This window comes from Papio anubis, unplaced genomic scaffold, assembly GCF_008728515.1.
Source record: "Papio anubis isolate 15944 unplaced genomic scaffold, Panubis1.0 scaffold113, whole genome shotgun sequence".
Classification (NCBI taxonomy): domain Eukaryota; kingdom Metazoa; phylum Chordata; class Mammalia; order Primates; family Cercopithecidae; genus Papio; species Papio anubis.
In genome coordinates, this window is record NW_022160429.1 from 183,153 (window position 1) to 196,403 (window position 13,251).

Here is a 13,251-nt window from a genome sequence, read left to right on the forward strand (position 1 = left end):
AATACCTTAATATTGTCGACAAGTTCCTTTCTGATTTGAAGCATCAGAAAGGAGTATTTCCTCCATACCAAATAGTTTTCATTTCATGCATGTGCCGTGATTCTTCTCCCTGCCAGACCTTTGCGTCTGTCATTCTTTATACTTAGAAAGCTCTTTTCATCTCCTTGTTCTTCTAGACAACCACTACTCATATTTCAGATCTTAATTTACATTTTGCTTTCCCTCCAAATTTTTTTAAAAGGTTCCAAGTCTGGGTTATGTGCCCTTTCTATGTGCTCCCAGAGCATCCTGAACTTCTCCACTAATATGTTTGGCTACTGTATTTTATACAGTAGTTTTATATTGTATTTTATACTGTATTTTATACAGTAGTTGTTTTTCTGTTTTTCTGCTTTTGCCTCCACAAGAACGTAAAAACCTTTAAGTGCCTGTTTTCATACTTATTTGACCACTCTATCTCTAGAATCTTGCCTGATGTCTAGTCCTAGTAGGATCAAAAAACACTTACAAAGCAGCTGACTAGCTACATGAATAGATGGATGAATAAATGCACGGATGGATGGATGGACTAATGAAACTGTTTAGATGACTTAAAGTTTGCAGAGGAGTATCATATTTGGAAGGCAGTAAGGAAGTTTGTGTAGTCGATGCTAAAGGCAGTTGGGAAGTCTGTTAGGCACAATAGGTCAAAATTCGTTTTTAAAGTCCTGTTACTTCACCTTTCTTTGTTTCACTTTCTTAAAACAGGAAACTCTTTGCTATGATCATTCTTTCAGGGCGTGGCTCTTCATCTCCAATCCAGTAATATCCCTAATGTCAAAAAGCTACTGGTTTAATTCATGTCATTTTCAAAGAGGACTACAGAATTCTGATGTGGCTTCAAACATTTAGGGTAGGCATATCTAATGGAGAACTTGCAGCCACGCTGACTTGTAGTGAAATATCTATTTTGAGCCTGCCCAGTGTTGCTTAAATTGTAGTCTCCTTTGCCAACTATTCATACAAGAGATGTGAGAACCACCATAAAAGGCGTTGTGAGGAGTTGTGGGGGAGTGAGGGAGAGAAGAGGTTGAAAAGCTTATTAGCTGCTTTACGGTAAAACCCAGAGAAAGTGAGCTCTTACGGGAATGTGGCTTTAGCCCTCCAGGGATTCTATTTAGCCCGCCAGGAATTAACTTTGACTATAAATAGGCCATCAATGACCTTTCCAGAGAATGTTCAGAGACCTCAACTTTGTTTAGAGATCTTGTGTGGGTGGAACTTCCTGTTTGCACACAGAGCAGCATAAAGCCCAGTTGCTCTGGGAAGTGTTTGGGACCAGATGAATTGTAGGGAGTAGGGTGTAATACAGTCTGGTCTCCTCCAGCTCCTTCTTTCTGCAACATGGGGAGGAACACACTCCTTCATCCAAGTCTTGTTCTTCTCCTCTTGGTCCTCCTGCCCACAGATGTCTCAGTCTCTGGAAAACCGTAAGTTCCACACAGAAAGCATGAAGCATGAACCTAGAGTCCTTCATTTATTGCAGATTTTTCCATCATTCCTTTTTCTTTCCTATGATACTGTCGCCTTCTTATCTCTAAGGTTCCTTGCAGATTTTATAAATCTGGTTTACTCATTACTTGCTTATTTTTCATCATTCTTCCCCAACTCTCTGAATCTCTAATATGCAAAGCCTTCCTAAGGAGTGTCAGAAATTTTTAGTTTTTTTGAAAGAATAATATTTAGATTTTCCTGTTCATATTGATCTACTTGAGACCATGCTATTTATCTTTTCTTACTTCCTCTTTCTTAAGGGTCCAGTTTCTATTTTATAAAAATAAAGACAATTCTCTCCCACAACCGAACATGAAATAATGCCCTGGAGTATAATAATCTGTAGACTGCCAAATAAAGGAACAATTTGAAATACTGGTGTTGATATTGAAAAAGCGAGAGATTCTAATGTCAGAAGAGAAAACCCTTTTGCAGATGAGGTGGTGAGATGAATTCTTCGTTTCAACACAACTAAAGGAGGAACTAAAGGAAATACCAGCTGATGAGTGATGAGAAGCAATTCTTGATAATAGAGTACTAGGTGATTTTTAGCATGTAATGCAGAAGTTGCAAGAAGTGGTAACAGTGATGCAATTGTTTTACCTGCCATTTACTTACTTTTACGTGAACCATTCTTCTTAGCACTTGTATCTACACAAAACAAAATAGTAACAGAATTAATGTTAGATCTTGTTTAATTCTTGCAATACGGACTATTCATCCATGGATACATAAATTCACTGGGGGGAAAAGCAGTTCATCATTCTCATTAAAGATGTGCTTCAAAAGTATTTTAATTTTATATCTAATATGTATGAATCATACTTTGTAATGTTTTTATTTTGTTTTGATCAGTTATATACAAGTATTTTTTTAAATAGCTCAATCAGAAGGAAATGTTTAATATTTATAAATTTATGGTCACATTCTATTTAAAAGAGGAGTTAAAGTTAAATTTACCTATCCACATATGTTACATATATATGTATTTATGTATATGTATACATATATGTATATATGTGAACATGTGTATACATACATATATGTGTAGATGCTTGATAATAAAGAGGTAAGGATAATTCACAAAATTTTTTGAAATATAAAAATTTAGGATAAACTTCTGTATAGTAATTGGCATGGAAATTCAAATTAGAAAAGGAAAAAAGAAGAGAAAGATATTATATATCAGATCATTAAAAGAATTTTTAATGTATTTTCAAATAGTGATAGTAGGTATCTTATACTACAGTGTTTATTATTCCATGAGAAAATTGTAAAATTAATCTAAGTATTAATTTAAAATATCATCAAAAATAATATCTTTTGCTATTATTTAAAATCATGATAAAAATATGTTTATTTGAAAATATGTAAGGAGCGCACAGTGTCCAAAAATTATTTTAGGAGTTCTGTGAGTAAAACCGTATAAAAACTACAGGATTCATCTTAAATTATGTCAGGGTGCTGAGAAAGTTTCTGTACTTCACGTGAGTTACCAAGGTCTAAAGTCAATCACCAGAGGACCGTTTTTGCATGGAGCCATCGTCTGATCATGAGCTGAAAGGCAAATATTTAAAATGCAAACATCCATGGTTAAGTAACACTCTTAGACTTTATTAGCTGCTTACCACAACTGAGACTGTAAAGCAATGGCTCACTTTCTTTGAGGCTCAGATTCCATATTTGTGGACTGGGAGCGGGTACTTACCATACAATTTTCATAGGGCTGCTGAATGTGTGTATATGTGTGTGTGTGTATGTGTGTATATATATTTTAATGAGAATTCTATAATTTGATTAGCTTTTGTAATGTCCGCATGACTGAGAGCTTGCTTACTTTTTACAGCAACTTGAAGGTAAAATAGATTTACAACATGAACAAATGTAACTACATATTTTTATTTGAATTCAGATGTTCAGAAATTGTTCCTTAAAGTGAAACATGCCTACAAATTTTAATCTGTTAATACCTACCTCAAGTAAAATGTCCACTGCCATGGCATGTGAAGGAAAGAAGAAATAATTCTTACGCATGGCCTTCAACAGCCAAATTTCATGCTCATCAGTATGTCTTCTCTTGGTGTAGAACTGATGATGACAATTATTATGATGGGAAAAAGTGCTGTTGATATCAATGCCTCTCTTCCTTCACTTTCCTCTAACTGAACTGTCTCATTCCCAGGCAGTATATGGTTCTGGTCCCCTCGCTGCTCCACACTGAGACCCCTGAGAAGGGCTGTGTCCTTCTGAGCTACCTGAACGAGACAGTGACTGTAAGTGCTTCCTTGGAGTCTGTCAGGGGAAACAGGAGCCTCTTCACTGACCTGGAGGCAGAGAACGATGTGCTCCACTGCGTCGCCTTTGCTGTGAGTGTGGCTGTTTGACTTAATACACTTGGTTCTTTTAGTCAGGGTCATAGGGATCTAGTATTCTGTCAAGATGAGGCTTTGGGAGGCTGGTAAGAACTTCAGAAAGAATTCAAATGTAGCAAGCTAAGTATAGAAATTGAGGAGCAATGCATGACTCTCCAGCCATGGGAGACAAATATTTACAGGCACACTAAAAATCCACTTAATAATCAAATAGAAACCTACTAGCCAGAAAGGAAAAGAAAAAGAAAATGTGACTTCTTAAAATTAAGATGGAAAAAATATTAATGAAGCAAACTAGGCCAAGGCTCAACATGAGCCACCAGTGGTGGACTGACGGGAACACATTGCTCCACACTACTTCTTAGAGTAAAAATTGTAGAAATTGCCCTGAGCAAAGGTACAATATCTCTTCAGAGTTGTCCACATGTGAGATGCTTACAGCCTAGTGTCAGTAAAATATGGGTTTTTTTCCATAGCCTTTAAAACACGCTTTGACCATGCCCTTTTAGCATGTAACATCAACCTGGTAAAGCTCAGTGTATAAATGAATCAAGACTGTTTTTTTCTGAGCTGTATGAAGATGTGAATCTCATTTATGACCTCTCTTACTGATGTATTTTCCTCCACCTTGTGTCCTGTCTCCCCATTTGTAAAATGGCAGAAGTGATTCCTGTCCCTGCCAACTTTCCCTGCTGAGAACAAGGGAGTGAAGTTAAGTAAGAAGGGCAAAATCTCCAGGGAAGAGTGGAACAGCAAATAGGGGAGACCTGTGGGTGCTGAATGGGGTTTCAGAATCTGTCCTGTATTTCAGGTCCCAAAGTCTTCATCCAATGAGGAGGTAATGTTCCTCACTGTCCAAGTGAAAGGACCAACCCAAGAATTTAAGAAGCGGACCACAGTGATGGTTAAGAACGAGGAAAGTCTGGTCTTTGTCCAGACAGACAAATCAATCTACAAACCGGAGCAGACAGGTAGGAAGAAGCCTACAGACAGAACAACTTCAAAAAGGAAAGATCTTCTTCCCCTGGATGTTCCCCAGGCAAAGTTCTTATAATCTTCGTTCCTTAATAGCTTGTCTTACCAGCCTACAGGCCTACTTTGGGTTTAGGAGCTCATGAAAAATATTTCTGTTTCAGTGAAATTTCGTGTTGTCTCCTTGGATGAAAACTTTCACCCTGTGAACGAGTTGGTGAGTTTTCTATTATCTACATAAAATGATTATCTGTATAAACAGGCTGGGAACCTGTTTTCTGTGTTGAGGGAAGACCAGGGAGAGAAAGAATCTGGTATCACTAACAGTAACTTCTGGCATTACAACAGCACAAGATCCTAATCTAAAACATCATTCCAGGTAAAGAAAGTAGGTAATTCTTTCTGTCTTGGTGCTGGTACTCAGTCAGTTGTCACACAATTAAATTTATTTTTCAGATTGTTCTTAATTAGGACAATTAGAAAGCTACATTAAATAACAGACACAGATAAACCCTCAAAGAACCTAAGCTCCAAAAACATTTTAAAGATTTAGACTTTTTCTATACACACCTACCAAAATCTTCACTGGCAAGGAAAGTCAGGATAATTAATTTGTTCCTCGAGACTAACCCTTGGTATCTGTGATAAGAAACAATTATTTCTATTGTAATGCAGACATCGACCCAAAGTCTTCATTTTTCTCTCCCAAATCAACTTCTTCACATTTTCTTATCTCAAAAAGAGGCAACTCTTCTCTTCTAGCTCCAAAGACAAAAGATTATGGCCTAGTCCTTGTTTCTCTTTCTCTCGTACCCACATCCACCTCACTGGAAAATCATGTTGGCTTAAAATATATTCAGACAATTTCTCATCATCTGAACTACTGCTGCAAGCTAGTGCTAGCCAATATCATCTCTAAACAAGATCATTGCAATAACCTTCAAAGTGGTCTCCCAGCTTCTACTTTCACTCTTCTATCTAAAATGAGGCACCACTTCCATCACTCTGTCAGCCTAACTCTGCTTTGTTTTTGTATTGGCACTTACCACCATCCTATACATACTGGTTTTTAAAAATCTGCCCATTTCTATTATAACATAAGCTCCATTAAAGCAGGCACATTGTTCTTTTGTGCGTGGTTATATTCTCAACACCTAGAATGATACATAGCACATGAGAAGTTACTTAACAAATATTAGTTTTAAAAAATGAGTAAACATTGATAGTAGCTCCTTTATCAATATTTATTCATTTTTAAAAGTAATATTTATTAAATTAATATTTATTAATGAAATATGTCCATTCCTCCTCATTCTTAGAACTACCTAAGAATTCCATGACCCCTCTTAATGATTACATCTGAACATATTTACCTATAGTTACATAAGTGTTTATTTCTTAACCTGTAAAATTGCATAGCAAAGGACTGATCTTCACTAGGATGCTATAAGCACTTAAGAAAGGTTAATAAATCCATTTTTAGTAAATGGCACTTTACATGTATATTTGTTGCTGAAGGCCTAGTACGTTTTTAACATTTATTAATTGCTTAAAATAGATTAATGAAAAGTTCTATAAAATTTAATCTGGAATATTTCTGTATTTCACTATAGAGGGAATTATTCTACGTAAAACTAATTTAGATTTATTAATTTTTTATTTTTTAATTTTTGTGGAAACATAGTAGGTGTATATATTTATGGGTTACATAAGATATTTTGATACAGGCATGCAGTGCACGATAATGATTATGGATAATTATTATCATTATCCATATCATTATCCATGATATGGATAATAATTATTATCATGCATTGCATGCCTATATCAATAAATGGAGTACCCATCCCCTCAAACGTTTATTCTTTGTGTTACAAACAACCCAATTATACTTTTAGTTATTTTTAAATGTACAATTAAATTATTTTTTACTATATTCACCCTGTTGTGCTAGCAAACACTAGCTGCTTTGCTTATAAATGAGATTTAAGAATATTTGAAAATAAGTATAAACTTCTTTTTTCTTTTATCTTTCAGATTCCACTAGTATACATTCAGGTAAGCAACATGAAACATTCCATATTAGAAGGAAAGCAATAAGTATAGGGAAAATGTTCTTATTTGAGAGGTTTTTACAGTATCTCAGAAACTTGTCATTAAAGGAGAAGCCTTCCAACTCCCATAGAGCTAGATGGCTCTAACTAATCTCCTCTCCTCACCCTTTACTATTATCCCATTTGTCCTTTTTGTAGATAACTTAGGGTTTCCATAGATATCCTTTATTAGCTCCAATGCTCCAGGTGCTTTTGTAAGTTATAATTAATTCACTCATAGGATCCCAAAGGAAATCGCATCGCACAATGGCAGAGTTTCCAGTTAGAGGGTGGCCTCAAGCAATTGTCTTTTCCCCTCTCATCAGAGCCCTTCCAGGGCTCCTACAAGGTGGTGGTACAGAAGAAATCAGGTAGAAGGACAGAGCACGCTTTCACCGTGGAGGAATTTGGTATGGATCATGAAAAGTCATCGAACATGATTTTTCTTCATATTTAAACTCTTAGAGCCTGGAATTTAAGCTCATTTGGAGTCTTTCCATTTCCCATGGGTGACATTGGGCTTGGAGTAGAACTAATTACACCTAAGTCCAACGAGGACATCAGTGATTTGTGAATAGGACTTCACATAGCTTGGTTATTTTCTGTAGCAATATTTAATACCAATCCCTGAAATTAAAACATTATTGTTTTAACTGAGTTTTCCATAACTAAGCATACAGTGATCTCTCATAGTCCCTCAACTGAAATCTTCCTTTGAGAGGAGGGGGGATAAGACTATATTGGAGAGCAGAGCTACCTTTTTCAGAGCCCTAAAATATTATTAGGGAACCGTTACAGGGAACTTGAAAATATGAATTCCCCCAAAGTTGAAAACCAATCACCAACCTTCTTTATCACCAATCAACAGTTCTTCCCAAGTTTGAAGTACAAGTAACAGTGCCAAAGATAATCACCATCTTGGAAGAAGAGATGAATGTATCAGTGTGTGGCCTGTGAGTTCATTTTTAAAAAATCTTTTGTGGGGGATTATTTAAAAAGAGATTCATTATTTGGGATATTTAGCTACTCTCTTTAGGAGTAGTGGCAACACAAAAATTTTAAGTGCTTTGACAGCATCCTCCTCTCTAGAATGTTGTTCTCCTGTTGCTTTTCTATTTTTCCTTTTTATTTTCTTTCACGTTCTTATCAGCACTATTCTATCATGAGGTAAGAAACTGTTTCTAGAGAGGTTATGCTAATAGGATTGATTCTGAAAGTGACAAAACTGCACACATACACACACACACACACACACACACAATGGGAAGGGTGGATAGTGTTGAAGGGTATTGGCTCTGCCTTCACCAAAAATAACCAAACATATATTAGGGAGATAATTAACACATGGCTATAGGGGAAATTCAATCATCAACAGATCATTTACCTGACCTTGCATGCTTGCTGGAAAAATCACTGAGATTCAGAATTTGTAGAGATAGGCATACAACTGAAATCTCATCTAACTTACTGGTCGACCTAAGGCTGGTCTACATACCTCTCTGCACTGACATTTTTACGAGACTGAACGTGATCTCTCAAGACAGTCTCTTCCAACCTTGAAAACTCTTGTGTCCTGGGTCTTATGCTCCTAACCTTGGTGGCACACAGTAGCAGTAGCAGAAAGAGCAGGTATAGTGAAGGAATCAGTCCTGCCCAAAGATCACACAGGGAACACACCTGCTATTCAGCTGGGCCCCTGCTCCAGTTCTGTCTCACAGTAACGGCCAAGTTTCTGGTTCCTCATAACTAGTGTGATCTTGTAAATAGAGATACAGAGGACATTCTCAAATAGGAAAGGAGACAAACACACTTGGAAACCCAGCAATCGTCTGTGACATATTTATGACACAATCCCACTTTTGTAAAAAAGTAAACAAGTAAAACTCGATATAGAGATGGCTGCACATGGGGAGAGGATGATGGAAGAAGAGACACTATCGTACTAATAGGTTGTATTCCTAGGTAGACGTGAGGGTGTTTGTTTCTTCTCTTTGCTTTTTTTTGTTCTGCTTTGTTTTGTTTGTTTCGTTTTGCTGGTATTATTTTTTCTTTTAAGTACAAGTTTAAGTTTTATAATAAGGAAGTTTTTTTGAGATAAAGCTAAAAAAAAATCAAGGAAAAAAAGAAATGATAAAAGAAGAATCTAGTAAATTTCAGCATGTTGCAATGGAGATTTCTATAAGAGCCATTAGTGACTCTTATCTTCAGTATTGTGTGAGCCCGCAGAGAGCAGCGGGAAGTATAGACAGGGAGTATACTGTAGGTAAAAGGGAGATATAAATAGCTAGAAAATGGAGAGGTTCAGTGCCTGCTCTGATTCCTTTGGGAACGTTCTCATGACAGATACACATATGGGAAGCCTGTCCCAGGACATGTGACTATGAGCATTTGCAGAAAGTATAGTGACGCTTCTGACTGCTTTGGTGAAGATTCAAAGGCTTTCTGTGAGAAATTCAGTGGACAGGTAGGTTGAACACTGTTTTTTCTAGAGAATGACAATAAAGGCATTGTTGAAAAGCAGTGAGTTGCAGCATTTTTCTGATGCAGGAAGAGAACAATCTAGAAGAGAATTCCATGTTAGCTATTGTAATTTTTCAAAAAAATCATGAACTTAGCACAATGGGAATTATTTATTTCTTGTAATTGCCCATTGTGAGTGTTTCAGAATGATAGACGCTGAGCCATCTGAAGCCTCCATGGGCATTCATTTCTACAAAGGAAGGAGAAAAACCATACACCTCTTAACTGCCTTAGCTGGCCAGGGCATCAGTTCTGCTCTGTCTTTGAGCAAGAACCTAACACATGGCCCCACCAAGATGCCAGACAGATACAGTCCACATATGGGAGGCCACTTCCCAGCCACAGCTGAATATTATGGAGGAGGAACCAGACTTTGATGAGGAGTTCTAATGGTCAAGAGCAGATGTACTGTGTATTTCAAAATAGCAAATGGACAGGACTTGAACTATTTCCAACACATAGAAATGATAAATATTTCAGTTGGTAGGCATCCTAAATCCCGCGGTGGGATCATTACACATTCTATGCATGTAACAAAATATCTCGTGTACCCCATAAATATGTATAAATATTATGCATCCTTTGTACAAAAAAAGATTACTCTCCAAATTTTAAGACATTTCTGTCGCATTCTATCTAGGGAATTTCAGATACCAAGAAATACATCTGTCAATTATACATGAGACATTGTTGTGAAATTTAATATTTAGTTGCTAGAGAATATTTATCATGTCCTCGTCATAGAAAATGCCTACATGATGTTGTACCCCCACAAAAATCACACCAGATTAACTGACCAATGATCTATTTAGTATAATATGCATTGTATTTTTGTATTTTATTTTCTCCCTTCTTAGCTAAACAGCCATGGCTGCTTCTATCAGCAAGTAAAAACCAAGGTCTTCCAGTTGAAGAGGAAGGAGTATGAAATGAAACTTCACACTGAGGCCAAGATCCAAGAAGAAGGAACAGGTTTGTGTACTACATGGGTGTAAGAGAAAAAACAGTAGACATTGATTTTCTTAGCCAAATAATGAATTGTAAGTTGAGGGGAGGTAATAAAATTTTAGAGACATCATTCTTCCCAAAAAGAACGTATTGTTTTCTTCTTTTCCAGTAGTGGAATTGACTGGAAAGAAGTCCAGTGAAATCACAAGAACCATAACCAAACTCTCATTTGTGAAAGTGGACTCAAACTTTAGACAAGGGATTCCCTTCTTTGGGCAGGTGGAGTATTTTCCAGTTCACTCATCAACCCATGTACTATTACCTAATTAGCACAATAGTTATGGTTTCTGCTAAAACAATGCCTGGTTAATGTCATCATTTAATATAACCAAAGGTATAAAATATCACCACGGTTGATTAGTATAACCAAAGGTATAAAACTACATAAAAATAGATTTATTCTTCTGTAAATTTGTATATGAAATGTATGTAATTATCCTAAAGCCTTATTAAAATTAGTAGAGATTTTCCCCTCCTTTTAAAACAGCATTGTACAAGTCACACAATCTGCTTCTCATGGTTTACCAGGCAGTCTCAGGTTTTTATGACATTTTCTCACAAGAATCTCAAAATTCATGCTGATCGGTTTCATTATGATGCTAACACTAACTTTGTATGGAAACAGGTGGGTAGGTGGTTTTAATTTTTATTTTGAAGTAGTAAAGATTCTACAATAATGTTTATTTCATGGATAGTATATTTACACTATTTTTCTATAATAACAAGTATATTTCTAAAACAGTGAACATGGGGTAAAACACTGCTATTTAAGGTTCTCAGATTTTTGAATTATGACTTTTCATAGTATCTACCAAAAAAAATCTTCTCTTACGATGTTTCTGTTGTCAGCAGATGTACAAATGGATCTTTATGACTCTAGAAGTCTGAGATGACAGTTACATGTGCCTCAATGTGTATTTACTGTGTATCATTTTCTTAATGTAAATGTTATAGGATTTCAGCTATGAAGGGTGTAAAAGAGGCATAAATTCAACAAAGTAGCGTACATTCTGGAAGGCTTGGTTATGTCGTGACACCAAAATGTATTCAACTTCCTAAAATGAAAGGGCAGCTCATTTGTAAATTTCTCAGAAAGATAGTGTACTTTTTAAGTATATTTTATTGCTGTTAAATATCCTATTTGTCAGAAGAGCCTCTAGCTAGAAGAAAATCAGAATTATGTGCCTATTCTTGTCTTTCTACATGCAGCCAACATTTCATTGGCAAACTTAGATTTTGTAAATCAATTATGGGTACTGATGGGGGTCAGCCTGTTGTTCTTCCTGCTACCAAATGTAGCTTATACCGAAAAAGAATCACCACCTTTACAATCTGAGCTGGACTACTCAACTGCCGACACAATATTAGCAGTAAATTAGCTTTGGCGACTTATTTAATACTGTGTGCCTCTTTCCAATTTTACATTTTTCACTTGGGAAGTCTGCCATAAAATCTGCCTGCCTTCCAAAAGGCTGAAGATCTAGGTTGAGAAGCAGAGACCATGTCTAAGACAGCTAGAGAAACACACGGGACAATGTATTGGCAATTGTTTACTTGTGCACTTTTGAGACTTCAGACACTAATCTATAGGAAGTTAATGGTCCACCCCAAAATAGGTGTTTGGGGCACAAATAAATTTAGTTAATAGATTTAGATACTTCATTATCATATTACTCTAGTGCTCTGTGACTCTCTAAGAGTTATATATAATAATACACAGCACTTCCAAAATATCTAGAATACATTTTTCAGGTCACCCTTGTTATTATCTCTATCACTGTCTATCCCTTCACACTGCTCTGTTTTTCTTCTTAGGATTGATTACTACTAAATTAGTGTATGTTATATATGTATTTATTTAGCATCTGTCTCTTTCACTAGACAGTAAGCTCTGTGATGGAAGAAACTTTGTTTTTTGTTTTTTGTTTTTCACTACTGTGTCCTCAGTGCCTGGAACCATGTTCAACATAGAGGAGGCACTTAAAAATGTGATAAAATGAATATGTTTGGTGCCTATTAGTTATTACCGATGTAACTCATCCATAGTTTTTAATCTTCAGGTGCGCCTGGTAGATGGGAAAGGCGTCCCTATACCAAATGAAGTCATATTCATCAGAGGAAATGAAGCAAACTATTACTCCAATGCTACCACGGATGAGCATGGCCTTGTACAGTTCTCTATCAACACCACCAACGTTATGGGTACCACTCTTACTGTTAGGGTAAGTTTGGAAAGAAGTTACCAATAACATGAAGTAGCCTTGAAAACAAGGTTGCAACCTAAGGGTGATAAAATTTCCAAACTGTGTTTAGTTCTATGGAGAGAAAAAGCTGGCAATTAGAAACCAATTTAAGGTTAACTTTTTTAAAGTTTATGAAAAGAAGGCAGTATATTGTTGTGATTAAAAGTGCAGGTTAGACTTTAACAGTGTTGCTGGGAACGTAAAATGGTGCAACCACTATGAAAAACAGTATAGTAGTTCCTGAAAAAAATTTAAAAATAGAATGACCATATGATCCAGTAATCCTACTTCTGGACATATATTCAAAAGAATCGAAAGCAGGGTCTCAAAGAGATATTTGCACACCCATGTTCATAGCCCCACTATCCACAATAGCTGAGAGATGGAGGCTACCCAAATGTCCATCAAGGGATGAACAGGTAAACAAAATGTGGTATATAAATACAACAGAATATTATGCAGCCTGAGAAGGGAAGGAAATCCTGTCACATGCTACAGCATGAATGATCC

The 13,251-nt window shown here is 36.3% G+C and overlaps 1 protein-coding gene across 2 annotated transcripts in view; it reads left to right on the top strand.

Annotated features, from left to right (window-relative positions):
* Positions 1-999: 999 nt before the first annotated feature.
* The window catches only part of LOC100997602 (alpha-2-macroglobulin), a 46,522-nt gene continuing 34,270 nt past the window's right edge, over positions 1,000-13,251 (top strand). Inside the window, exons 1-11 of one of the 2 annotated variants that reach the window (XM_003905948.5) lie at positions 1,000-1,469; positions 3,716-3,899; positions 4,717-4,876; positions 5,042-5,094; positions 6,915-6,935; positions 7,212-7,380; positions 7,839-7,923; positions 9,314-9,434; positions 10,348-10,462; positions 10,608-10,717; positions 12,559-12,720. In XM_003905948.5, the coding sequence (XP_003905997.2) occupies positions 1,384-1,469; positions 3,716-3,899; positions 4,717-4,876; positions 5,042-5,094; positions 6,915-6,935; positions 7,212-7,380; positions 7,839-7,923; positions 9,314-9,434; positions 10,348-10,462; positions 10,608-10,717; positions 12,559-12,720 (1,266 nt within the window). In that variant the 5' untranslated portion in view covers positions 1,000-1,383. The remainder of the gene's footprint in view (positions 1,470-3,715; positions 3,900-4,716; positions 4,877-5,041; positions 5,095-6,914; positions 6,936-7,211; positions 7,381-7,838; positions 7,924-9,313; positions 9,435-10,347; positions 10,463-10,607; positions 10,718-12,558; positions 12,721-13,251) is intronic. The other variant, XM_009180159.2, reaches the window with a different exon arrangement.